Genomic DNA, 27,438 nt, shown 5'->3' with positions numbered 1-27,438 from the left:
TTAACAATTTTCCTCAGAATTTATTTTGGTCTCTATCAACAAACATTCAAGAGTTGATACAGGAACTGCAATGGGGTCCACGTCTTCCCTTTAAAGAACACAGCCACTGACATAGCTGCTCACATCTTTGTTCTTACAGTAATTGTTCCAAGCCACCCTAAAAAATGAATAAGTTATTATTATTATTATTTTTATTTATATAGCGCCAACATCTTCCGTAGCGCTGTACATAGTGCAAACAAATAATGGGGAACAAATATACATAAGAAATACAAGACGCTGTACAGTCATGACATTGAATAGAATAAATACAGATACATACATAGTTGATGTGTAGTTGGTACATGTGCATATGTTAAAATTACAGCAGTATGAGAAACACTAGGAGGAGGTCTCTACCCTTGCAAGCTTACAATCTAGAGAGGAATAAGTGATACAATGTATCATTAAAACATAAAAGTCTGGAGTCCTTGACCAGGTCATAGTAGCAAGTTTAGCAACAGTGAGTAAACTATTATTTACCACTTTTTAAGAAACACAATGTTGATTACAATATATTTGCATTTCATGTCACTTCAAGCCCAAGATACTGAACTTTTTTGATTACTAGAACGTTTTTTATGTTTCCATAATGTGTTTGTTTGACATTAAATAGCTTTCTTATTTTGCAAAATTGATTAGGTTTTTTTCTTAGGATAAAAAGTTTGTGCTTCTAAAAGCATTTAAAAGAAATATGTTCCAAGTAACAAGTCTCCTGACCAACACCCTTAAAGAGACTCAGAGATGAGTCTTAAGGCAGTTATTTTACTTAACCGGGGCTTCCTCCAGCCCCATAAGCACAGATGCATCCCTCGCTGTCTCCCGTTCAGCTGCGGTCAGGGTCCTCTGTGCGTAAGTGGACCTACTACGCATACGCAATAGACCCAGACTGACGTCACTGAGCCTGTTACTGTGGCTTACCGCGGCTGAATGGGAGATCGCAGGAGGACGGCGAAGGACACATCCATGCTTATGGGGTAAATAAAAAAACTGCCTTAAAGAGACTCTGAAGCCTCACAAAATCTCCCTTTTTACTTACAAATCCTCTTGTGCAATATGGTACTAGCTGAAACGCCGCTATCCCGCGGCTAAACGAGTCCTCTTTGTCCCCCAAATCCCTGGGGCAATAATCCACGACTTTTTTGGTCGTGGATTTTGCTTGCCGGGAGGCAGGGCTTTCGGCTGTAACCATGCCTCTAAGCGCTTCAATCTGCTCCGATCGCTGCCTCTCCCCGCCCCTCTCAGTCTTCCTTCACTGAGAGGGGCGGAGAGGAGATTGGCGCGCTTGAGGTAGGGTTACAGCGAAAGCCCTGCCTCCCGGGCAGCAAAATCCACGACCAAGAAAGTCGTGGATTATTGCCCCGGGGATTTGGGGGACAAAGTGGACTCGTTTAGCCGCGGGATAGCGACGTTTCAGCTAGTACCATATCGCACAAGAGGATTTGTAAGTAAAAAGGGAGATTTTGTGAGGCTTCAGAGTCTCTTTAAGACTCATCTTTGAGTGTCTTTAAGGCTTGAACCCACTTCGCAATTCTTCCAATGACCGGCGATTTTTTTAAAGTGACGAGCGATCATTTCCACAATCTCGTGACATGGATACACGCACACAATTAGGTGAATGACGCTTTGCAACATGCAATGATAATGACCATCACGGTAGATCTGATCTTTAAGATCCCTGACTACTCCCGCGCCAAGTGCCGCAGTCATTTGAACTCTTGTTTGTGCCCGACGTGTGCCATCCCATGACGATGCGTGTTCCCGTTGGGGTGAAGATGGATCAGGGAACCTCGTTTGTCGGGAGGCTTCACTGTGAGGTTCCCTGATCCTGATCCATCGTTAGGTGAGTATTCAGCTTTACATATCAGCTGTCTAGTAACAGCTTCATCTCAGCCGAGCCTGCCAGAGCCAAAGTAGTGAGTAGTGACGTCTGAAAGTCATCGAGCATTCCCCATTTATCTACAGGGTATTGGAGATTTTTTGTTAGCATTTGTTGGCTTTCGTGAAAGCTTTGCGGTCGATCCTGTCGCCTCATCTTGGATGCTGCATGCAGCGTCTCAAAGTCAGTTGCTGACATTGCGTTTGAATGCCAGCAAATGCCACTGAAATCTTCAAAAGGCCTCCAAAAATTGGTAAAGTCCTTTGGAGGAGGGGCATAAACAGGAAGAAGGAAGCCAGGAACCATAGCATTCCTGCAAAAGCCACCAGAAGCCCAGAAAGTGAAACACTCTCAAATGCTAGGCATTGAAAGACATTAAAAATGATGTTCAAATGAGACGCTGAGCAGAAGCACGGTAGAAGCCCATGCGAATCAGCTCTCATTTTAACAGTTGTGGGAGCAAATTTTCTCCCTGGACTTGAGAGCTGATGTTAGTGGAGGGTGTGGTAGTGGAGAAAGTTTGGTTGAGGATTTCAGAATTCTATACTCCCAATACCTGGCACTTATATATCCAGGCCCCCCAAGTGTCCCGGATCCTGCGGAACTGTCCCGGCCGGGTTGGGGGAGGGGTCCTGCTATCCTGCTAACCCCCCTTTGCGTCTCGGTGTGGTGGCTGGGCAGAGGAGAGAAGATAAGATCGAGGCACCAGCCGCCGAAGTGTGGGGGGGGGGGCACATCACTTCTCCCTCCCTCTCCAACATGGGCTCCCTCGTGAGTCATCTTGCAGAGAATGCGCAGCAGGAATTTAGTTTACCTGAGTCCCATGACGAGAAACAGGAAATAGAGAAAAGCTGGCCGGAGCGCACAAACTCAGGTAAACTAATCGCCCGCTGCGCGTTCTCTGCAAGATAACTCAAGATGGGGTCCATGATGGAGAGGGAGGCTGGAGTGATGTCTCGATCTTTTCTTCACTCCTCTCCCCACTGGCACACTCCAGTCCACCCCACAGAGTGACACTCTCCTTCCTCCTCTCCCCCCCAGAGTGGCACCCTTCTCCCCACCCAAAGTGGCACCCACCCAATCCTACCAATCCAGGTTGGCACCCGTCTCTACCCTAAAGCGTCACCCTCCTACCCACCTAGATTGGCACCCTCCTATCCTCCCACTCCTGCCCCCCACAGAGTGGCACTCTCCTCTCCCCCCAGAATGGTAGCCTCCTACCCACCCAGAGTGGCACCCTCCTCCCCCCCAGTGTGGCACCCTCCTACCCACCCAGAGTGGCACACTCCTTCCTTCTCTCACCCCAGAGTGGCACCCTTCTCCCCACCCAGAGTGGCACCCTCCTACCCAGTGGCGGAGCTAAGGGCCCTGGTGCAAGATTTCATCGGGCCCTCCCCAAGCACTCAAAACATAGCAATTGATACGGCGCACCAAAACCTGCCAAGGACAACCACAGTGTCAGAGGTGCAAGAAGGGGGTGGGGAACAGCTTGTTAATGATTATTACTATTCAACCCATCTATACAAGTGATTATTACCAGCACAGGACAAATGAAGAGCTAATACTGTGGTTGAGGGAGGGCCCTTCGGGGGCCCCTCTGGCCTAAGGGCCCTGATGCGCCACTGCTCCTACCCACCCACTCCTCCACCCCAGAGTGGCACTCTCCTACCCACCCAGACTCCTTCCCACCCAATCCTACCCACCCAGAGTGGCACCCTACTCCTTCCTCTCCCCCAGAGTGGCACTCTCATCACCACCTAGAGTGGCACCCTCCTACCCACCCACTCCTACCCACCCAGAGTGGCACCATCTCTCCCACCCAGAGAAAGTGGCACTCTCCTACCACCCAGAGTGGCACCCTCCTCCCCACCCACTGGCACTCTCCTCTCCATCCACTGGCACCCTGCTCCTACCCACTGGCACCCTCCTCTTTCCCACTAGCACCCTCCTCCCCACCCACTGGCACCCTGCTCCTACCCACTGGCACCCTCCTCTTTCCCACTAGCACCCTCCTCCCCACCTACTGGCACCCTGCTCCTACCCACTGGCACCCTCCTCCTCCCCACTAGCACCCTCTTCCCCACCCACTGGCACCCTCCTCCCGCCCATTGTCACCCTCTCCTACCCACTGGCACTCTCCTGCAAAATGAGGGTGTTGCTTAAGGCCGCACAGGGGGCGTGGCTTAAGTCTCCCTGTTTCTCATCCTCCAAAGTTGGGAGGTATGTATATCATATACACAAACTGCCTATTGAGAACCACTATCTAAACAGCATAATTTTAGCAATGTTATAACAAGGACCTAATGAATTAGTGACTTAGGAATTACTTACCATGCACCCATGCCATTGGGGTCACGAACAACTCTTTTGGCACAATTGATGTCATTAGTGATGTCATCATCCATCAAACCTTGGAGAATATCACAGGATTATATGACATATTGAAGGATCATTTCATAATAAACTATAGGAAAAGTAAGAATATAAGCAGACATTTCAACATAAGCTTGCTTTCAGTATTGTGACTGCTCAGGGGATTTATTTTTTTTTGGGGGGGGGGGGGGGATGAAAGCTTGCCAGGGCTGGAGCACCTGAAAGTTACTCCAAAGCCCTAGCAAAGCACCCCCATGAATTTTAATTGAATGACTCTAATCCATGCCATTTGTATGGTACCTAGGGCATTACTTTTTATTAGTAGAGAGGGGCTTCAGCCAAAGTTTTGCTGGGAAGGCCCATTGTCTTTAAATAACACAGCTACTTATTTCATGTTTATTTTTGCTTGCCCATGACAAATAACGACCAAGCCCACTTTCTAGTGTATGGTTACCAGTGCTGCTCATCCAATATTCGGGTATCCGAACTACCCAGATAGTCCAAACTTTTTCCACTATCCGAACTTTGAATCTGAATTCGGATATCTTTGTAAATCCGAATATCCGATCTAACTCGGATTTCCATGTCAAAATCCGAAACCCGGGCGGATAGTTAGTTAGGATATCCGAGCAGAGGCCTTCAATGGCAGAAATCCCTTTCGGAGAGAGAGAGAGAGAGAGAGAGAGAGAGAGAGAGAGAGAGAGAGAGAGCTTTGGAAGCAATTTAAGCCATTTGCAGGCCACTTCCGGTTTTCTATCAGGATATCTGAATCCGACCAGATATCCAGGATATTGAGTTCGTATATATGATTCTATTCGGATACCAAAAAATTCGGATTCGGATATCCGCTTCGGATCCGGATATCTGGGTATCCAGATCCGAATTCAATTCGGATTTTGAAAAGGGGTATCCGAGCAGCACTGATGGTCACGCCCACCACATGTATCTATGCTACCTCAACAGTGGATCCAGCACCTGCATAGCACCCTCACTACAAAATTCCTGGAGCTGCCCCTGTTACTGCTTTAGATCAGTGTTGTTATTCTCAGAGAAGAGAGCATGAACCAGTTTACAGAAGTATCTTGATATGGGAGTGTGCGTAGCTACCTAGTAGAGATTCCTTAGTAGCTGCCTAGCAGGTTTTGAACTGGGCCTGTTTTTAGATGATTAGAAAGTACAATTTAACCATAGTGCCAATTACCGGAAGGGGTGAGAGGCGGCAACAATTTTGGAGGAGGTAGTTAGGGATGGTCATAAATCTCCAATTCCAATTCCATGGAAATTCAGATTTCTGCCAATGCAAATTTAGGTTTTTTTGTTTTTGTCCGATTTCCGTTTTTCCAATCTCCAATTTCCGAGGTGTGCCGCATTTTTCGGACTATAAGACGCACCTAAGTTTAGAGGACCAAAACCAGGGGAATCAGGGGCGTAACTAGAAATCACTGGGCCCCCCTGGGAAACTTTGGATGCCCCTCCCCTGCTTTCTGCACAGGTAAACTAAGAACCAATGTTATTCAATTGGCTAGTGCACACTTGAATGTGTTTTCCCCATGCAGAGAAAATCAGACAGAAGCAATTACATTGACTTCTGAGATAAAACGCACATGTTTTTACACATACAGACACACATAGGGGTTGATTAGCTGTGCTAACTGATAGCTCGACCGTGCTATGCTTCGCACGCGGTTTACCGTGCATAAACTTTACGCGCGCTATAACAAACGTTTGCGCGCCTTCACGTGGCACAATGCGCGCAAAAGTACGCGTTGTGCTGTGTGAACGTGCGCAAACGTTTGTTATAGAGTGCGTAAAGTTTTATGCGCGGTAAACTGTGCGCGAAGCATAGCGCGCCCAAGCTATCAGTTAGCACAGCTTTGTGAATCAACCACATGGTGTGCAGGAAACGGATACAGAAAGCTGACAGACGAGGGTGCTCCCAGCCCCAGCTTATTACACTCACTCTGGCCTGGTGCACACCAAAACCCGCTAGCAGATCCGCAAAATGCTAGCAGATTTTGAAACGCTTTTTCTTCTTTTTCTGCAGCGTTTCAGCTAGCGTTTTGCGGTTTTGTGTAGCGGTTTTGGTGTAGTAGATTTCATGTATTGTTACAGTAAAGCTGTTACTGAACAGCTACTGTAACAAAAAACGCCTGGCAAACCGCTCTGAAGTGCCGTTTTTCAGAGCGGTTTGCGTTTTTCCTATACTTAACATTGAGGCAGAAACGCCTCCGCAATCCAAAATCTGCAGCAGCCCGGGAGTATGCGTTTCTGCAAAACGCCTCCCGCTCTGGTGTGCACCAGCCCATTGAAATACATTACCCTAGCGGATCCGCACCCGCAAGCGGATCGCAAACCGCAGCGGAAACGCTCCGGTGTGCACTAGGCCTCTGTCCAGCTCTGATGGAGCAGAACTGGCTCTGCAGACTTCTCCAGCATCATTACAAAACAGAGTATTTGGGGAGAGGTAAAAAGGTTGGGGGTAGAGCAGCGCTGTACACAAGACTCTGCTGAACACTGAATAGGGACTGACTACAAATCTGTGTCTGCAAAACCTTGTATGATTCCTTATCAGTGGCTGAGCAGATGCAGCCATTAGAACAATTGTGCAGAGAGAATAAAGCTTTTTCTCTTTGTACCCTTAGTTGTCAGTCTCTCAGGACAGGGAAAAGAAACTTCTTCCTCCACGGGGCCCCCTGCGGCTTCTTGCCCCCCCCCCCCCCCCCTCTGCAGCTGTATCCCTTGTCTATTGTCACGCCCCTGAGGGGAATAAATGTATACTAAACCTGGTGCATCCATGGTGCAGGGGCATCTCGTGGATTATGTCCCCTTGTACTTCTTGTGTCTCCTCTGTCCCCTTTGTGTTCTCCTGTGTCCCCCATGTGTCCGCGTCTGTCCTTGTGTACTCCTCTATGCCCCTTTGTGTCCCCCTGTGTCCTCCATTTGTCTCCCTGTGTGCTCCTCTGCATCGGCACAGTAACTGACATTGTGAAGGGTTGGAGGTTAGTATTGGCAGGAACTCCCTGCATTTGGACTATAAGACTCAGTGACTTCCCCCCCCCCCCCCCCTCACACACACATTTGGTGGAGAAAAAGTGATTCCTATAGTCCAAAAAATACAGTACTTTATTTATCATTTATCATTTTATTTTATTTTTTGCATCAGAGAATGCAAAAGATGACAAAAAAAAATATAGGAAAATTCAAAAATTCTTGTGATTGGTCTAAAATGACGGCATTCTTTGATTGGTGCAGTGCTTCTGAGTTCTGTGATTGGGCTACAATTACCGACTTGCGGTTTATCAGATTTCAATGGAATTCCGTTTTCCAATTTCCGATCAGAAAGGCTGACTTCCGATCGGAAAGGCAGATATTTCAATTCCACCGAATCTGAATGAGGATTCCTAAACAGCAGTGTAGGATGAGAAGCAAATGTGAAAAATAGAAGATGAGGCCTAGAGACCAGAGGGAGCTTTCCTGGGGAGGTAAGTATAACATTTCCTCCGCACAGGATGAGTATAAACTCTGTGCTCAGAGTCCCCCTTTAATAAAATGTTGTACATTCCCATCATGCTCATTTTCATGTGCTCTACACATTGTACCATGCTTTGCCCAGAAGACACTTACTGCTACAGGTGACACTGCAGGCAGAAACAGCGCCGGAGGTCTTGCCGTCGTTACACCACCAGTAGCTGTTGATCTGGAAGACTCCATAGTCGCGGCTCCATCCGTTGTCGTACAGGGCATTGGTGGTGTAACGGCTCTCGTAATAAGCCATGCACATCCCTGAAATTATCAACAGGATCAGAATAAGGTTTGCAGCTTATTAATAATGCAATAGTGCAGATGAAGTTTAGCGGGCCTTATGCATGGTGAATTGCTCACATTACACAAATAGCATAGGCACGCAATAGATACAATGCATACATTATGTGCATTGCCTGGGGGTAAACTATGCATAGTGTATACAGCATGCTGACGCTATTTGCATAATGTGTGGTTCACGATTTGCGCAATGCCCGCCAAGGTTAACGTAAGATTAGTTAATCAGGCCCAGTATCCCCCATGCTATGTGCTATAATTTTCTCTAGTTGGACCTCTTCTGGCTCCTAAAGAATTCTCTTTTTTATATCCTATATCTGGCCTTCGAAATTTGTAATGATGGTTTTGGTCTTTAGTTGCTTTTCTTCTGCACTTGTAAACTATAAAATGCTGTATTTTCCATGCATGGTGGACAGTGGCATAGTTAAGAGGCTGTGGGCCCCGGGGCAAGCTTTACATTGCCCCCCCCCCCCCCCAACCACCACCACCACCACACACACCTTATCAGCAAAGTGTTTTGGAGCTCTGTGGCCACCATGACCTGTGTTGCATGGCCCGCCCACCACTCGGCACTCAACCACTCCCCCATTTCACCCTTGGTTGTTTTTAATGTTTTCTTGTTTAAAAAAATATGTACGTACAGTTAGCCAGGCTGTAGCCGTAGTATCCATCCAAGCCATTGGCCTTCAGAACCTGGGCCAGTTCACATTTTGTGAAGACCTTGGCCTCGCTGGCAGCGAAGAGGACCAGGAAGAGGAAGCAGGCGGCAGCCTTCATTCTGAGGATGGTTACTGGAATCTTTCTTATGGCTTGAACAGGAGCAATTCTGTAGGGAAGGAGCTAAAATATATAGGTAAGGACTTGTGTACACAGGTATGGAAGTAATACTTAATAAACCATTAACTTGTATTACACAAGCAAACATCTGTGGGGATTACATAGAGAGGAGCACCTGGCCCAAGTCCAGAGAAAAAATATATATGTATACAGTATATATCTGCTAACAGCCGTGGTGGTGTTACGTAGCACTCGGGAAGGCACAAAGAAACAATGCAGACACAAGGGTTAAAAAGAACCTTAACTGAGAAGGTAATGGATGTTCCCTTTTAAAGTGAATGTTTACCTCTTAAAAAATAAAAAAGTCAGATACTCACCTAAGGAGAGGGAAGGCTCGGTCCTAATGAGCCTTCCCCCTCCTCTCCCGGTGCCCGGTCCCGCGCAGGATCCCCCGTGGCAGTATTCGACCAGTTCGGTCAAATACTGCCACTTCCGCAGCCGAAGGGATGTTTCAGAGGCCTTCGGGAGCACTCGGGCTCCCGAGGACGGGGCCGCTCCATAGTACGCATGGCCGAGCGCCCTCTATGATGCACTCGCGCGTATGTAGTATGGAGCGGCCCGTCTTCGGAAGCCTGAGTGCTCCCGAAGACCTCCGAAGTCCCTGCGGCGGCGGAAGCGAACGGGGGAGCCAGCGCAGCACCGAGGGCACCGGGAGAGGAGAGGGAAGGCTTCCCTCTCCTTAGGTGAGTATCTGACTTTTTTATTTTTTAAGCGGTACCCATTGGCTTTAAACAATACCAGTTGCTTGTCAGGCCACCAGAAACAAGCATGCAGCTAATCCAGTCTGACTTCAGTCAGAGCACCTGATCTGCATGCTTGATGAGGGGCAGTGGCTAAAAGTATTAAAGAAATGGGATCAGCAGGAGAGTCAGGCAACTGGTATTATTTTAAAAGGAAAAATCCATATCCTTCTCAGTTTAGGTTCCCTTTAAGGGCAACAGAGCAGGAGGCCAAGTGATGACATTTTACCATAGAGATGGCAATGTGCAGAGAAGTGTCAGTCCTGATGTATAAGTAACAGAGGTAGCAGGAAAAAAGGGCGCCCCCTGAGGGTGGATGAAAAGAGCGCCGCCATAGACTCTAATGCAGTTATCGTTAATACAGTGAAAGAAGCAGAAAAAAGGGTGTCGCAATAAATATTGCTAACAACATTAGAACATAACAGTTTTTGAAGTATGTTATCGTTTTAGAAGCTTGCAACATTATAGTTTTTATCATAATATTTTGTTTCTATATACAGAGAGATTTACGTTATCAAAGATATTATCGTTCCTTTGTGTAAAAGGGTGTTTCTGCAGAGGGAGTGGTTAGGGTTAGGCACCACCGGGAGGGGGTTAGGGTTAGGCACCACCGGAGGTTTGTTAGGGTTAGGCACCACCAACAGCGTGGTTAGGGTTAGGCGCCACTAGGGGAGAGGTTAACCCTGGGCGGTGGTTAGTTTTAGGCAACAACAAGGGGGTTAGGGTTAGGCACCACCAAGTGGGGGTTAGGCACCACCGGGGGGTTGTTAGGGTCAGGCACCACCAACAGCGTGGTTAGGCACCAGGGGAGTGGTTAACCCTGGGCGGCGGTTAGTTTTAGGCAACACCAGGGGATTCACGCCCGGAGGCGGATTTTCTTTTAACGTTAATAACAAAGCCCCCATACATGCTACAGTCCCCCAAATAGCATGGATTATCGAGGTGATAAGGGGCAACATAACTTCAACATAAAAAATACCAAAAAAAATTTTTTTTCTAGAGAAAATGGATTTTAAAGTGAAATCAACACTTTAAATGGGGCTATTAATTGGTAATAAGTGGTTTTAAAAAGGGATATACGCGTTAAGCAGTCAAAGAGGTAAAGGCGAGTTCCAATGGCACTTGGCGGCGAAGGTACCGCTGGAGGAGGATGAGTGGCTGACGGCAAAAAGGCTCCAGAGAGGTTTTTGTAAATTTTTTTTTGTTTTTTTTTTGCAGCAATTAGCAATGACATCGCAGCAGAGTTGTCAGTGGACACGGGCAGTGTGAACGCAGAGTGCAGTGGTGGTAGCGACTGAGTCAGGAGAAGGACTATGCGGGCGGTCAGTTCAGCAGCACAGAAGGACCACGGCAACATACTGGTGGTAGTAGTAGCAGCACAGCGTCATAGTGCTGGCCAAAAAATTAAATGCACCCGGCGACCCGGGCAGTGTGAACGCAGAGTGTAGTAGCGACTGAGTCAGGAGGACAAAGCGGGCGGTCAGTTCAGCAGCAGCAGCACAGTAGTAGTAGCACAGCGTCATAGTGCTGGCCAAAAAATTAAATGCACCCGGCGACCCGGGCAGTGTGAACGCAGAGTGTAGTAGCGACTGAGTCAGGAGGACAAAGCGGGCGGTCAGTTCAGCAGCAGCAGCACAGTAGTAGTAGCACAGCGTCATAGTGCTGGCCAAAAAATTAAATGCACCTGGTGACCCGGGCAGTGTGAACGCAGAGTGTAGTAGCGACTGAGTCAGGAGGACAAAGCGGGCGGTCAGTTCAGCAGCTCAGAAGGAGGACCATGGCAACTTACTGGTAGTAGTACCATAACACCAAAAAATTAACCAAGGTAGGCACTAGGCAGGTAGTAAATGTCTTTATAAAGGCAGGCATAGTTAACAACAGCACATGCAGCAGCCACTTCATGTCCCCCTGTGTCCGACAATAGGGGCCAGGAACTCACCTTCCACCCAAGCCTGGTTGATTTTCAGGAAGGTGAGTTTGTCCACAGAGGCGTGGGAGAGCCGAGAGCGCTTCTCTGTGACCACGCCACTGGCCGCACTAAAGCATCTCTCTGAGAGGACACTGGAAGGAGGGCAGGATAGGAGTTCCAGGGCGTACTGGGAAAGCTCGCTCCAGATGTCCAGTCTCTTGACCCAGTACTTCAAGGGGTCCACGGGGCTGTCGGTGTCATTGAGCCCGCTGGATGACCCCATATAGTCAGACACCATGGTGGTCAGTCGTTGCTTGTGCTGGTTGGTGGTGGATGCTGTGGCGGGCACCTCTGTTCTGGGCTGCTGCACTGCATACAGGCTCTTGCTTAGGCTCTTCAGGTCTCCGGGGCGCCAGTTGCTGCTGCTGCTGCTGGTGGTTGTTGTTGTGCTGCTAGTGGCAATGGCAGGCACCTCTTGCTGGCTTGGCAGAGCAGTTACAGTGGGGGTGGAAGGCTGGGGGAATGCTTCCAGTAGTCTGCGCACAAGGGCCTCCTTCAACTCCCTTGTGCGTTGCTCAGTGGTGGATGGCGTCATTAAGTCTCCCAGCTTCCCCTTCAGACGGGGATCAAGCATCAAGGTAATCCAGATGTCCTCCCTTGAACGCATCTGGATCACCCGGGGGTCCCTGCGAAGGCAGCGCAACATGTGCACAGCCATGGGAAACAAGTGGGCCCTGCCAGCAAGATCTTCCTCGTCCTCGCCATTGTCCCATAACGCATGCCTGTCCTCTTCCTGTGCCATGTCGTTGTCCTCCTCAAACCGCCATCCACGTACAACGCCTGCTGCACTCTGCTCCTCCTCTTCCACTACCTGCTGTGAGCCCTCCTCTGAGCTGGACTGTGCTGCCATCTGCTCCTGTTCTTCCAACTGCCTCAGGGCTTCATCCCCACGCTCAATTAAATTGTCCATTGCCTGCTCCAGTAGACAAACCAAGGGCACCCACTGGCACACAGAGGCCCGCTCCTCACTGACCATCTTGGTTGCCTCCAGGAAAGGACTCAGCACCAGGCATACTTGCTGCATCAGTGTCCACTGAGTGGCAGTAATCATGGGGACTTGCTGGTTGCTGGGGACACTTGGGTCTAGCATGTAGGCCCTAAGAGCCAGCCTGTGCTGACACAGCCGCTCCAACATGGCCAGAGTCGAATTCCAGCGAACTGGCATGTCGATGATCATCCGGTGTTGTGGCCTTCCATACTGCTGCTGTAAGGTGGACAAGAGTGCAGAGGCAGTGGCTGACAGGCGGAAAAAGCGTACCACCGCCCGGGCATCCTGCAACAGCTCGCTCATCCCCTGGTAGGTGCGCAAGAAGCGCTGCACCACAAGATTGAGCACGTGGGCCAAGCAGGGGATGTGCTGGAGGTTTCCCTGCTGCACTGCTGCCACCAGGTTGGCCCCGTTATCGGCTGCCACATACCCCATTTCCAGGCCTCTGGGGGTCAGCCACCTCCGCTCAGGACGTTGGTGGCCGTAAGCCTCTCCTTCCCCAGGGTCACCAATTTTAAAAGGGCTTGGCAGTGCCGAGGCTTGGCGCTGCTGCTGCCGAGGCGGGCTTGCTTTCCGGGTGCTGAGGGAGTGTCGTGACAGGACCCTTCTGCATCCCCCCTGATCCCGCATGGTGGCACCACTAGCTGGGCTGATGCGCTCTTGTCCTCCCTCCCTTCCATCAGTGTCACCCAGTGGGCCGTAAAGGACAGGTAGCGACCTGTCCCAAATCTGCTACTCCACGAGTCCATGGTCACGTGGACCCGCTTGCCCACAGAGTAGTCCAGGGAACGGGCCACGTTTTCCACCGCAAACTTGTGGAGTGCTGGGAACGCGCTCCTGCTGAAATAGTGGTGACTGGGGACTTGCCACTCGGGGATGCCAAATTGGAGCAGCGTCCGCATGGCGCTCCCCTCCTGCACCAGGGAGTAGGGAAGCAGCTGTGATGCCATGGCCCGGGCCAGCAAGCCATTTAGTTTGCGGATCCGCCTGTGGCTTGGAGGCAGAGGCTTGGTCAGACCCTGAAAGGTGTCGCTCAGCAGAGTCTGACGACGCTGGGATGCAGGGGAGACAGAGGAGAGAGACGAACACTGGCTGCCAGCCTCAATGTCTGTGTCCTGAGTAGCCGAGGTGGAAGAGCGCTTGCGTGCTACTACTGCTGCTGCTGTGGGGGATTCACGACCCTGAGGGAGGGATGATGCTGCTGCGCTGGTGGGCCTTCTATTTAGTTTGCGGATCCGCCTGTGGCTTGGAGGCAGAGGCTTGGTCAGACCCTGAAAGGTGTCGCTCAGCAGGGTCTGACGACGCTGGGAAGCAGGGGAGACAGAGGAGAGAGACGAACACTGGCTGCCAGCCTCAATGTCCTGTCTACTTCCTCCACGCCCACTGCTGCCGATGCCCCTGCCCCTGCCTGACATATGGCGATATCCTTGTCTAGGCCGAGGTGACTCGTCATCCTGCTCTGCCTCTGACCATTCTTCCACGGATTCAGCAGGCTGCACATAGTTAAGGTCCACAACGTCGTCATCATCAGCAGCATCATCATAATCCAGCTCTTCCTCTGACTCCCCCGCCTCTTTTTCTGTCCCTACATCCCCAGACACAGACCCCTCTTCTTCATCACCAGAACTCAACAACGCTTGTGATTGTGGCCCGATCTCAATCTCTGCCACATCAGTCCCCAGTAAGTCCTGAGCTTCTTGCATCAGCAGGTTCCCAGAAGCCGGACTGAGGGACAGAACGCTGTCATCCTGGGAGGGCTGCTGACCAGTGGGTGCTGGGGTGGATGTCACAACAAGCGTGGGACGTTGGCTGCTGCTGCTGCTTGGAGTGGTGCTCACAGTAGAGGTCTGGGAGGAAGTCATGATGTCCATGAGTACGTCAGGTTCCATTTGCTCAACCACCACACGGGGACCAGAAACTTTAAAATATTTGGACAATGGCGTCCGCTGACTCGGCCCAGGCTTTGCTGCCCCCCTTTCTGCTGCATCACGACCACGTACAGCTGGGCGTCCTCTCCCTGGACGTGGAGCAGTCCCAGAAGTGGCTGAGGCAATTGAACTCCCTTTCCTCTCACCCCGCGAAACCCTGCCAGACATGTTGCTAGTAATGAATCCCTGGATGCAGTGGGCACAGTACAAGGTCACTGAAGGATGCAGTGGGCACAGTACAAGGTCACTGAAGGATGCAGTGGGCACAGCAGTGGGCACTGGATATACAACTAGGTCACTGAAGGATGCAGTGGCCACAGTACAAGGTCACTGAAGGATGCAGTGGGCACAGCAGTGGGCACTGGATATACAACTAGGTCACTGAAGGATGCAGTGGGCACAGTACAAGGTCACTGAAGGATGCAGTGGGCACAGTACAAGGTCACTGAAGGATGCAGGGGGCACAGCAGTGGCCACTGGATATACAACTAGGTCACTGAAGGATGCAGTGGCCACAGTACAAGGTCACTGAAGGATGCAGTGGGCACAGCAGTGGGCACTGGATATACAACTAGGTCACTGAAGGATGCAGTGGCCACAGTACAAGGTCACTGAAGGATGCAGTGGGAACAGCAGTGGGCACTGGATATACAACTAGGTCACTGAAGGATGCAGTGGGCACAGTACAAGGTCACTGAAGGATGCAGTGGGCACAGTACAAGGTCACTGAAGGATGCAGTGGGCACAGCAGTGGGCACTGGATATACAACTAGGTCACTGAAGGATGCAGTGGCCACAGTACAAGGTCACTGAAGGATGCACTGGGCACAGCAGTGGGCACTGGATATACAACTAGGTCACTGAAGGATGCAGTGGGCACAGTACAAGGTCACTGAAGGATGCAGTGGGCACAGTACAAGGTCACTGAAAGATGCAGTGGGCACAGCAGTGGCCACTGGATATACAACTAGGTCACTGAAGGATGCAGTGGCCACAGTACAAGGTCACTGAAGGATGCAGTGGGCACAGCAGTGGGCACTGGATATACAACTAGGTCACTGAAGGATGCAGTGGGCACACAAGGATCACACTGTGTAATGAGATACTCATATGCCAGCGAGCGAGCGAGCAGTGGGCACTGGGCACGGCACAAGGTCACTGACAGAATGAATGAACAGCGCTGGCAGAGAGTGGCGGCGCCGGCGGTGTGACTGGCTGCCTGCAAATAGTACAAGTGTATAAACTGTCACTGGAATATACAAGTGAACACTGCAGCTGCACTAACCTGCCTGCCTGCACTCTACACACAGATAATCCCCACTCCCACTACACTGCAGCACTGAACCTGCCTGCACAGCACTACACACAGTTAAATAATCACTAGACTCCCACACTCCCACTACACTACACTGACTACAACTAACTACAGCAATCACTCACTGACTAGCTAACTGTGTACAGTATAAGAGCAGTGTTAGCAAAAAAAACGCTTTGTTTTTAACACAATAAATGCACTTGCTCAAACAACAATGGCCTGGAGATAATCCTCTCAGCACCACAGTCTAGCAAGGACAGAGCTTTTCCATCATGGCCGCCGCTTTATATTCAGGAGGGGAGGGCATAGCTCCCCTCCTGTGATTGGTTGCTAGGGCCTGGCTGGGGCACTCTGATTGGCCTGCAATGTGTCACTTCCGCATAGTTTGACGCATTTCCGCAAACCACGACTTCAGCGCCGGGTTTCACGAGCGTGAATGCGGATTTCTGTCCGCATTCACGCGTAGCTGAAGCAGATTTTCGTGGTTGAAAATCTATTCACGGCTTAGCGTGTCCGAGGCGGAATGCGTCAAAATGGTCGTGAATCCACGCGTAAGCGTGATCACGACCTGGCGGTGAGCACCACTGGTCATCTGGCTACCTATACTGGAGGGAAGGGGGAGGGGTCATCTGGCTACTTATACTGGAGGGAAAGGGGAGAGAGGTCATCTGGCTACGTATACTGGAGGGAAGGGGGACGGGTCATCTGACTACCTATACTGGAGGAAAAGGGGAGAGGGGTCATCTGGCTACCTATACTGGAGGGAAGGGGGAGGGGTCATCTGGCTACTTATACTGGAGGGAAAAGGGAGAGGGGTCATCTGGCTACCTATACTGGAGGGAAGGGGGAGGGGTCATCTGGCTACTTATACTGGAGGGAAAGGGGAGAGGGGTCATCTGGCTACCTATACTGGAGGGAAAGGGGAGGGGTCATCTGGCTACCTATACTGGAGGGAAGGTCGGAGGGGTCATCTGGCTACCTATACTGGAGGGAGGAAGGGAGGGGTTCTATCGATACCTATACTGAAGGGGGGCAGCTGATGACAGCGGCCTTGGGCGGTAAAGCGTACAAATCCGGCCTTGCCGGCAGGTAGCAATGGGCAGATTTTAGTAGTAGGCAGGTACTGAAAGATGTGACGTGCTGCGATGACAGTGGAAGAAGTGATGAGCAGTGATGACAGAAGGAAGGGGTGAAAAAGGAAAGAAGTGACAAGAAGCGACGACAGAGGCAAGGAGCAACACATAGCAAGGGCGACAGCGAAAACGGAGAATAAGCAGAAATAACAGTGAGAAGTGACCAGAAGCCAAGGCAGCAGGTGGTCACAGGTAGCACTTACATTCCCTGGTTAAGGAGACTGGGACGTCAAGAGCCTTCCTGCCTTCCTTCCATTTCTTCTTTCACTTCAACGTGTGGCCAGTGGTGCTCATCAGGATTCCGGATATCCAAACGTTTTAGGCCTATCCGACTGGATCCGGATTCCGGATAGCTGGGCCCAAATCCGGATAGCTATCTGCAGATAGTTGGGCGCATAACCCGGATATCCGCGGATATCTGCGGGTATCCGGATCCGAAATACTGTAACTAAGGTGATGACGTCCTGGGGCCAATCAGAGGGCTCCCAGAAGAAGCCCTAGCAACCAATCACTGAGGGGAACCCTGGCCGGCACCACCTGATCTCATTGAGCCAATCAGAGGCCTCCCAGCCTAAGCCCTGGCACCCAATCCCAGAAAGGAACACTGGCCAGCCCCCCTGTATAATAAGAAAGGCTGCCATGATGAGACAGATTGTCCTAGCTTGCTGAATGCTCACTGAGATACATGCTCCAGTACTGGTGCCCTACAAAGGGCTGTACACAGTTATAAACCTAAGCTGTTCAGTGATTAACCCCTTCACTATCACTACAGTATTCTTAAATTGTTAATTAGCTTGATTGATGTCTTATAGTGTGTCAGTTAAGGCTCATACACACATCAGACTATAGTCTTTGGAAAATGAAAGATCAAGACCAATTTTACCCCCTTCATGTAGTATGAGAGCCATACCTACACAGTCTATTCTATGGAGCTGAACTCCCCATCAGACAGAAATCTTTGCAAGATGCTGCACACAAACATGCTGCACACATTCAACAGATCAGTATCTGCAAAAGATCTTTTCCTGCAAAAGATCCGTTCCTGCAAAATGCATTAATAGTCGATTATATCTGCAGATCATCATACACACCTTGTTTAACAGACATTCATCTGCATCTCTGGCAATCATCTGCAGATCCTCATACACACCTTGTTTAACAGACATTCATCTGCAGATCAGATCCACCAGGATGGATTTTCAGATCTGCAGATGATTGTCTGATCTGCAGATGAATGTCAGTTAAACAAGGTGTGTATGATGATCTGCAGATCTCATAGACTATGAATGCAATTTGCAGGAACGGATCTTTGGCAGGAACAGATCTTTTGCAGATACTGATCTTTTGTGTCTGTACAGCATCTGTGTGTGCAGCATCTTGCAAAGATTTTTTTCTGATGGGGAGTTCAGCTCCATAGAAAAGACTGTGAAGGTTTGGCTTTCATACTACATGAAGGGTGGTAGGATTGGTCTGTGATCTTTCATTTTCCAAAGACTATAGTCTGATGCGTGTATGAGCCTTTAGAGTGTGTGCTGCAGTGCTGCAGTGCTGCAGGGCCAAGGGCTGTACACACAGGGATAAGCTTTTCAGTGATTAACCCCTTCACTATCACTACACTATAGTTAAATCATTCATTAGTTTGATTGATGTCGTAGTGTGACATTTAGGGTGCGTTTCCACTAATGCGAATTCGCATGCGTTCCCCGCATGCAAATTCGCATAACCAATAAATGTGAATGAGCCTGTGTCCACTTGTCAGGAAAACGGAGCGTTTTCTTGTGCAGGAAAAATCTGCTCAGCAGAGCCATCCGAATTCGGACACCGAACACACGCATGCAATTCGCATACAATGTATTTAATAGGGAATTCGCATGGTGTCTTTTCATGCGAATTTTCATGCGAATTCGCATATGATTTCGCATGGAATCAATGAAAAAGCACACAGGCACTGACATGGTTAAATTTGCACACAGCGTCATCCATGCGAAATCGTATGCGAATTCGCGGTAAAATTCGCATACAACTGCATGCGATTTCGCTCCTGCATGCGAATTCGTCCGCGGAGAATCCACGGCGATTTCCCACCGCACAAGTGGAAACGCACCCTCAGAGTCAGGGCCGGATTACTGACCAGGCAACAAAAGCAGTCGCTTGGGGCCCCCATTCAGAGTCAAAGGGGCCCCATCAGCACATAAAGCAGACCTTGCCATCCTGTCAGCGGTGGCTGGATGGTATAATGGTTAAAGGGACTCTGAGCAGTGCAGTAACTATGTAAAGATGAATATCATTTTAAAGCTCTCTTTCTCCTCTTTTCAATGATATATAAAGTGCCGCCCTATGCCATTTAGTTTTTGCTATTTTCGCGATCGAAATCGTGGCAATTTCGATCGCGAAAATATCGAAAACTAAAAGGCGAAGCGTGGCAATTTATCTATCATTGGAAAGAGGAGAAAGAAAGCTTCAAAATGATATGCACCTTTCCATAGTTACATTGTTTTACACGGGACGACTTTTCTCCAAAGTCGGCAGCTCGATTCAGCACAATGCAATGAAATATAAGGAACCCAGGGGGATATAATTACAAACATCATGCTGGTAGGTGTGAGGATGTAATTAATTAGTTGTGGGTATGCTTAAAGGCATACCCACAGGCACTGCTCTGGTGCTTTGAGTCCGCCAGGAGAAAAGCGCAATATAAATGTTATTTGTGTTGTCTTGTCAAATGATGCCGTGCGCTGCTGATTGTCTTCAGAGCCAGGCTCTCCTCCTAGGTCCCCCTCCTGCTACTGTGCGCTCTTGCCTGAGTTCTCTCCCTTCCCACAGAGAACCACAGCTGCAGCAAGAATGACAGCAGCAGATGGCAAACGCTCACTCACCTATCCATGATCCAAGCGATAGAGATCCCGTCATCTGAAACCCATCTGTCTTTTCTACAGTGCAGCCGCTCGCTCTGAACCTCCTGATTCTCAGATCAGACAGGAAGTAGGAAGTAGTAATAGTAGTAGTAACAGATCGGCAGCACTCTAGAGGAGACAGATGGGCTCCGGATGACGGGACCCCTATTGCTTGGATCGCAATAGGTGAATGTGAGTCATCTGGTGCTGTCATTCTCCCCCGCTGTGGCTCCCTTCTCTGCTGAACTATTGTATTCACTGGGATGGAGGCTGCATGGTGGCTGTCTAGTTTGGGAGGAAATTGGTTGTTCGGTGGTGGGGGTGGTTATGTAATTCTGTCTGGGGAACGGCTTCTGGTTTGGCGGTGTCCAGAGCATTCTGCTATTGCCAGGCTGGAGATGCAGGGGGAAAGTGCTGCTGTTGTGATATCTGGCGCCCTCTTCACAGGGGTGCCTCAGTCCCTGAGTGCAAATGTCCCAGCCTTTCATCTCTCACTCTGCATTTTGCCGCTGCTATTCCCTGCATTGTGCACCCACAGAGAAAAGCGGGCTGTTGCCCATAGCAACCAGTAGCTCGGCTGCCCCGGTGTGTGCGGCATGTTGCTGTGCTGCTGCATCTTCTGATTCTATTACGACATGATGGGGGCCCAAATCAGTTACTTTGCTTAGGGCCCCATTTAGCCTTAATCCGGCTCTGTTTAGAGTTTGTGCTACAGCTGCTATGTGTCTGTGTGTGTGCTGTGCACACACCAGGCCAGCTGCTACCTGCCACGTGCAAACACGTGCAAAGTGCATACACGTGCAAAGTGCCACGTGCAAACATGTGCAAAGTGCCACGTGCAAACACATGCAAGTGCAAAGTGCCACGTGCAAAGTGACACGTGCAAAGTGCATACACGTGCAAAGTCGCATTTTGCACGTGTTTGCACGTGGCACTTTGCACTTTGCACGTGTTTGCACGTAGCACTTTGCACTTTGCATTTGGCACTTTGCACTTTGCATTTGTCCCAATTGCGCATAATGATTCTCAGTGGTTCCGCATGTGAAATGAGAAAATGTGCATACGTTTTACAGAAAAAGCAAAGAAAATCAAAGTTGTCAAAATGTTATGCACATTCGAATAATTTCAACACATTTTCCTATTTTTCTTTCTTTCTGTGAGAAAATTTGCAAGTGAATTCTCACATGTAAAACACAAGCATGTAGTGCAAACTTAGCCTTAAAGGTGGCAACACACGATACAATAAAATGATCAGATTTTTCAACAATTCAATAAAAAACGATTGTATCTCTCGAAAAAAATCGAAAGCTTTTTTTTTTCATTTTCGGCTGAAAAATCAGATCAGATTTTGCATTTTTTTCGATTTATATTAATCCGGAATGCCAGATATTTCTTTTCAATCTCTACTAAAGATTGCATGGTGTGTGTTGAATTGTCAATTTATTAATATACACACCCTAGCAATTTTCTCAGAGTTTCCAATCATTTTTATCATAATTGGGGAAAAAATTTAACATAGGTGTGTGGTACATTGGTCATATTTTGGAAATGTTACAATCAGTCAGAAAAATTGATTATTATGATATTTAAAAAATTGTATGGTGTGTGGCCACCTTTAGGCCGGTCTCACACTGCCAACCTGTGGCAACCGATCGCACTGCAACGCCAAAAAAACCTATGGAGATTACTGCGGCAATGCGCGGTAATCTCCATTCTAGCTACAGGCCAAGCAGGAAGAGAGGCTCTCTAGCGCTCACTTCCTGTGGCCGACGTTAAAATTGCGCAGAAGTGTACCTTCAGAATACACTTCCACGCATGTGCAATGAGAATACGTGCGGCGAACAGTTTAAAATATGTGCACCATCATAGACTTACATCACTTCCTGTCACCGCACATCACTGCGCATGCTGAACACCAGCACGCTGATGCTCCAGCGTCACCCAGCAAGCATATTGAGGACTACCGGGGCATCTCATCGTACCACGTAAGTATGGAATGTGCTGGTGTGAAGAGAGCCTCTGGGTTAGGCAAAAGTCAGGGCGGAGGTAAAAGTTACATACAGGGCAGGTTGTAAGTTTACGGCTATGAATAGTATTAAGTCGGGGAGTCAGAGGTAGAAAGAATCAAAGAGGAACTGTAACAACATACAGTAGATTTCAGTAAATTATTAAAGAAGCCCACTTTTATGGTAATTTTCCTGGTATCAGTGCATTGAAAACACTTCCTATAGCGATATTGCTGTATATCGTATGTAGCTCCACCCTCTTTGCCTAGGCTGGTTAGGTATGCAGCCTCCCACGCTCCCCCCAAGCATTGATGGAGACCAGGTATATTTTCTATTGGCTTTAGAACCTTCAGTAACCAAAGATTCCACAGAGATCACCTGACAGTACTAGAGATGTTGCAGGTGTGAGAAAAGATTTTACAATGGGCAAAAACTAACTAAATATTTTATAAGTGAATATTGTATAGGAAGCAAGGTATAGGTGCCCCCAGTATAGGTAGTCAGGTATAGGGGCTCAAAGTATAAGTGCCCCAGTATACATACACAGGTATAGGTGCCCCCAGTATACGTAGCCAGGTGTAGGTGCCTCCAGTATAGGAAGTCAGGTATAGGTGCCCCCAATATAGGTAGCCAAGTATAGGGGGCCCCCAGTATAAGTGCTCCCAGTTAGGTATAGGTGCCCCCAGTATAAGTAGCCAGGTGTAGGTGCCCCCAGTATAGGAAGTCAGGTATAGCTACTATACAGCTACTTAATAGCCAAACTTGGGGTGCCCGTTTACTTATCCTAGCCACAGCATACTTTAGTTTAGACCTCAGATCAGCAGTGACCTGCAGTGAAGAGACAGGAGAGCGGTGCCCTTAGTAGTGGCTCATATACAGGAAGTGACATCACTGCTTACTTCCTGTATATGGGCCGTTACTAGGCGCACCTCTCTCCTGTCTCTTCACCGTGATTTGAGGTCTAAAGTATGCATTGGCGCTAGGCAGTGCCGTGAGGGGGATCCGAATTCCGGAGGAAGGAGCTGCCCGAGGCAGAGCAGGTGAACGAGCGGTGGCTGGGGAGGCATGTGACATGGTGGCACTTCCTGTCCTTGCCTGGAAGATGCCGTCTGAACCTTGTGGTTCAGGCTGCATCATACAAGGTCCGCCCCTGGATGCATGACTGCAGCCAAATACTTTAGCAGGGCTGCCAGGCAACTGGTATTGTTTAAAAAGAAATAAATATGACAGCCACCATATCACTTTCAGTTCAGGTGTCCTTTAACATGTATGTGAGGCAAACCTAAGAAGCAGGAAGCCTGTGGATCCTATAGAGACTTTCCGTCTTCCGGTCCCCCATCGATAAGTACAGATCCAACCAAAGATTTCTAATGGAGGATTGTTGGTAGGAAAACTGTGGCCACGCTCCTCTTCTTCAGGCACAAACGTGGCCTTACTCACCTGTGCAAGTATGGCCAGGGTTGCGCAGTGAGCTGGAACTGCTCATGCACATGCGGCTCCATACTACTGTGGAGGCGTGGCCAGGTAAGTATGAGCCAGAAGAGGAGCATGGCCCCAATGTTAAGGAGGGTCCCGGCGGCAGGAAGAAGCCTCTTAAGGTTCCAGGCGCCTCTCTCTTCTTAGGTAAGTATTTTCTTTTAAAATTGAGCTACTACTTGGGTTCATTTTAATGATAACATTTCTGCTGAAATCTGATTAACTGAGTGGTGCAAGGTGGTAAAGAATGTTGTGATGTTTCAAAGATTATTTTTCACCAGTAGAAGGTAGAATGTGTCCAGCACTGAACATATGCTGCTTACTGCATGCCTGGCTTTAGAGGTGTCGTTTAAACACAGTGATGTTTTGCTGTTGCTTGTTTGTTATTTCTTCTGACGAGGTCCCATCATAACAATGCAGAGTAAAAAACACATAACTGTCATCTCGGTGCAGCTGCAGAAGCCCCGCCCCTTCCCCACCTCCCTGCCCCACCCTCCCAGTAGCATGAGATCCTGGCATCTGTCTACCTAGAGCAGCCTTGAGTGATTCTATTACTGGTCAAGGTGACAAGACAAGCAAACATCAGGTGAGTGTTGGGGACGCATCTTATGGAGGTTTTTTAATTGTAGCCCAGCTTAACCTCTTTCTTGCTGGAGAAGAATGCATGCCTATAATATTTGAGAATTAAACAGCTGAAATTTTACTAATGGTGCCCATAAACGGTACAATTGTTCCTTCAGATTCGATCTTTCAAAGCACTTTTTATGATCAAATTGTATAGACAACTGCACCATGTGTGGGGTAAACGATGTGATACGAGGATTTGGTGGATCGGAAAAGGAAAAATGATTGATCCGAAAGTTGGATTTTATGATCGAATCGGCACGTAAAAGTGTTTTGAATCGTTTCGGTAATGGGAACAATCGATTATTGCCTTCCGATTAGTTACGATTGTTAAAATTGCATCGAAAGAGCTCATCTGATGATAAAATGATACCGTTAATGAAAAAATTGCACTGTTAATGGGCACCTTTACAAAGATGGATGCAAAGGAAACGAAACAAGAAGGGCCCGAGCGAACAGATTTCACGGTATTCCGAGTTTTTGTTTTTAGCATCGGAATGTGGCAATTTCTAGTTGAACATCGGAATTCAAGGTTCACAGAGTTCCGAAAGCTGTGCGAAATGACGTCTGTGTATGTCATGCCCAAATGTTTTTTCTTTTTTTTTCATAAATAGCGTAAAATGTCTAATGAGTATGTGCGAGAGCAGGGGCGTAGCAATAGGGGTTGCAGAGGTTGCGGCCGCATCGGGGCCCTTAGGCCAGAGGGGCCCCGAAGGGCCCTCACTCAACTTCAGTCTTAGCTATCTATTGGTCCTGTGCTCATAATAATGACTTCTATTGATACTTTGAATAGTGGTTATCATTAACAAACTGCTCTCTATTCCCTTCTTGCACCTCTGACACTGTGGTTGTCCTTGGCAGGTTTTGGTGCAAAGTATCAATTTTTATATATAGAGTGCTTGGGGGGCCCCAATGTAAAACTCGCATCGGGGCCAACAGCTCCTTAGCTACGCCTCTGTGCGAGAGATATGAATGCGAAAATGTTAAGCAAAGTTGTAACCAACTGTGCACATCTTTTCGCATATTCACACTAACAATATTTAACCTTATGGTTAGTATAAAAATATATTCACAACAAATTGCAATTTTGCATTTTCACAATGCAAAATTTAGAATCAGTGAAATTCTGAATGCTTAAAAATTTTGTGCAAAATTTCGGAATTTTGGCGGAATCAGAACTAGGATCTTGCACAGCAAAACGTTGAATTAAGCATGCCTTTCGATTTATACAAAACAAAAAAGTGCAGCATACCACATAAATAGGCAACCCCCTGGCGGTATGATTATTTCCAAATTTATTTTCCAAAAGCAGTGCAATTTTTCTCAAGCTTTTAGATCCAAAAAATCATACTGCTAGATAGATCTGCAGCAGCCCTGCACATTCCACAGCTTCGATGGATTCAATTCGGTATTACCACTCTGAGCTGTGGCTTTCTAGCCCGAGCCTGACTCGGGGTTACCGCTAAGGAGAAACATAACTAGGCAGAGTTACCTGGCTTCTGTGCTGGCTGGTCTGGCTTTCTGGTGGCCGGGCTGGCCTGCAGCCAGGTTATCTAGCAGTCCCCCCATAGCATTCCCTGACCTTCTAGTGAACCCTCTCCCATGCTCCCATGGGCCTTCCATTTAGGCACCACATCTCCCAACATGCCCCATAGAAGAATCACAACTCCCTGCATGCCTCCATAAAGGCATCACAGCACCCAGTATGCCCACAAAGATGCCCTGTGTGGTACCATGTTGGGTGCTGTGGTGCCTCTGTTAGGCATGCTGGGTGTTGTGTTGGAGAAGGGGGAGAAGTCCAGAAGAGGAGATGTTTACAGAATCTGCAGACCAAGTGGCCGGAGGTGAATACTGCCATACGCTGCCTGACGCTTCTTTGAGGTTAGCAACGCCCCTGATCATAACCCCGGCAATTACAATCATCCCAGGCAGAGCAGCATGGTGGCATAGTGGTTAGCACTCTCACCTGGCAACGCTGGGTCCCCGATCCAGTCTCAGCCAGGGCACTGTCTGCATGAAGTTTGTATGTTCTGTTCTGTCAGCGTGGGTTTCCTCTGGGCACTCTGGTTTCCTCCCATATAACAAAAGCATGCAGATACAACTTAATTGGCTTTCCCATAAAATTAGCCCTAGACTATGATGGACATATGACTATGGTGGGGTTTACATAGTGAAACTCTCTGAGGGACAGTTAAGAGACAATACTTTATACTCTGTACAGCGCTGCGGAGAATGTTGGCACTATATAAATAAGTTTTACATCTGTCTTTATAGATCATTCCTTCTTGGAGGTGTGAAATAAAATGTTTCCAGTAGTAGTCATGTCAGTTCTTAAAGTGAACCTGAGACAAAGGGAGGTAAAGAATTAATACTTACCTGTGTCTTCCTCCAGCCCCATGGACACTGTTGCCTCCCTCTCTATCCTCCTGGGCGCACCAATCATCTGTAATCCCTTCCGGTATCAGCGCTCCAGTCTTGCCAGTAGGGTCCACTGAGCATCCAGGAAGGATGGCGAAAGGAGGCAAAGCTGTCCATGGGGCTGGAGGAAGATGACCTAAGCATCAATTAATTACCTCCCTTCATTTTAGGTACCCTTTAAAATTAATCTTTGAGCTTGAGGGGCAGATTTTCCAGAGCCAGTGCAAGGACACATAGACAGAAAGAGGTGGAGGAGTGGAGATATTACTCAAAGTGAAGAATCAGAATCTTCGATGTGGGAATCTGCTCCATTCTTGCACCAGCCGGCTGATTGCTGAATGAACAGCAGGAATGTAAATTTTATGTTAAAGGGGTTCTGTGATTCTTTATGAAAACAAAAACTGCCACTTACCTGGGGCTTCTACCGGCCCTCTGCAGCTGTCATGTGCCCGCGCTGTCCTCGTACTGCGCCTGCGCAGTAAGCTCCCGCAGATGTGAGCGGGAGCGAGGCCGCAGGCGCAGTTGCATTCGTCTAGTTAGACGAATAATTGGATGGTAACCGGCGGCAGAGAACGGAGGACAGGGCAGCTGCAGGGGGCCGGTAGAAGCCCCAGGTAAGTGTCAGTTTTTGAACCCCTTTAAGTAATGTGCAGAATTTACTTTAGACTGATATTTTTAACCCTTAAACCTAAAATAAGAACATGAGTCTCCAGGAAAATTCTTTATAGGATTAGTTCTACAAATACCATTACTTATCTCATACTGTAATATTAAATACTAAATAAAAAGAAATTAAAAAAACTTGTTAGGGGAGTGAAGCTCATGATGGCCACACCTGTTTATATTATATATTTATAATAATAATAATAATAATAATAATAATAATCTGACCATTTGTATAGCGCTTTTCTCCTGTCGGACTCAAAGCGCTGAAGAGCTGCAGCCACTGGGATGCGCTCAGGAGGCCACCCTGCAGTGTTAGGGAGTCTTGCCTTGAACT

The 27,438-nt window shown here is 48.5% G+C and overlaps 1 protein-coding gene across 4 annotated transcripts; it reads right to left on the bottom strand.

The window, feature by feature from the left end:
• On the bottom strand, positions 1-23,826 carry LOC137528531 (lysozyme C-1-like). 4 transcript variants are annotated; one of them, XM_068249856.1, is made up of 5 exons: positions 23,720-23,826; positions 8,752-8,950; positions 7,916-8,074; positions 4,250-4,328; positions 1-157 (listed from the first exon to the last, which is right to left on the bottom strand). In XM_068249856.1, the coding sequence occupies exons 2-5, from the start codon at positions 8,885-8,887 to the stop codon at positions 91-93; spliced, it is 441 nt and encodes a 146-aa protein (XP_068105957.1). In that variant the 5' UTR covers positions 8,888-8,950; positions 23,720-23,826; the 3' UTR covers positions 1-90. The 4 variants fall into 4 exon arrangements, with proteins under 4 accessions (XP_068105957.1, XP_068105955.1, XP_068105958.1 ...); XM_068249854.1 differs by having other exon boundaries at positions 8,752-8,936; positions 23,720-23,821; XM_068249857.1 differs by lacking the exon at positions 23,720-23,826 and adding an exon at positions 17,224-17,521 and having other exon boundaries at positions 8,752-8,936.
• Positions 23,827-27,438: the final 3,612 nt, after the last annotated feature.

This window comes from Hyperolius riggenbachi, chromosome 8, assembly GCF_040937935.1.
Source record: "Hyperolius riggenbachi isolate aHypRig1 chromosome 8, aHypRig1.pri, whole genome shotgun sequence".
Lineage (NCBI taxonomy): Eukaryota > Metazoa > Chordata > Amphibia > Anura > Hyperoliidae > Hyperolius > Hyperolius riggenbachi.
The sequence above is the reverse complement of the archived record's forward strand: the minus strand, read 5'-3'. Positions and strand labels throughout refer to the sequence as shown.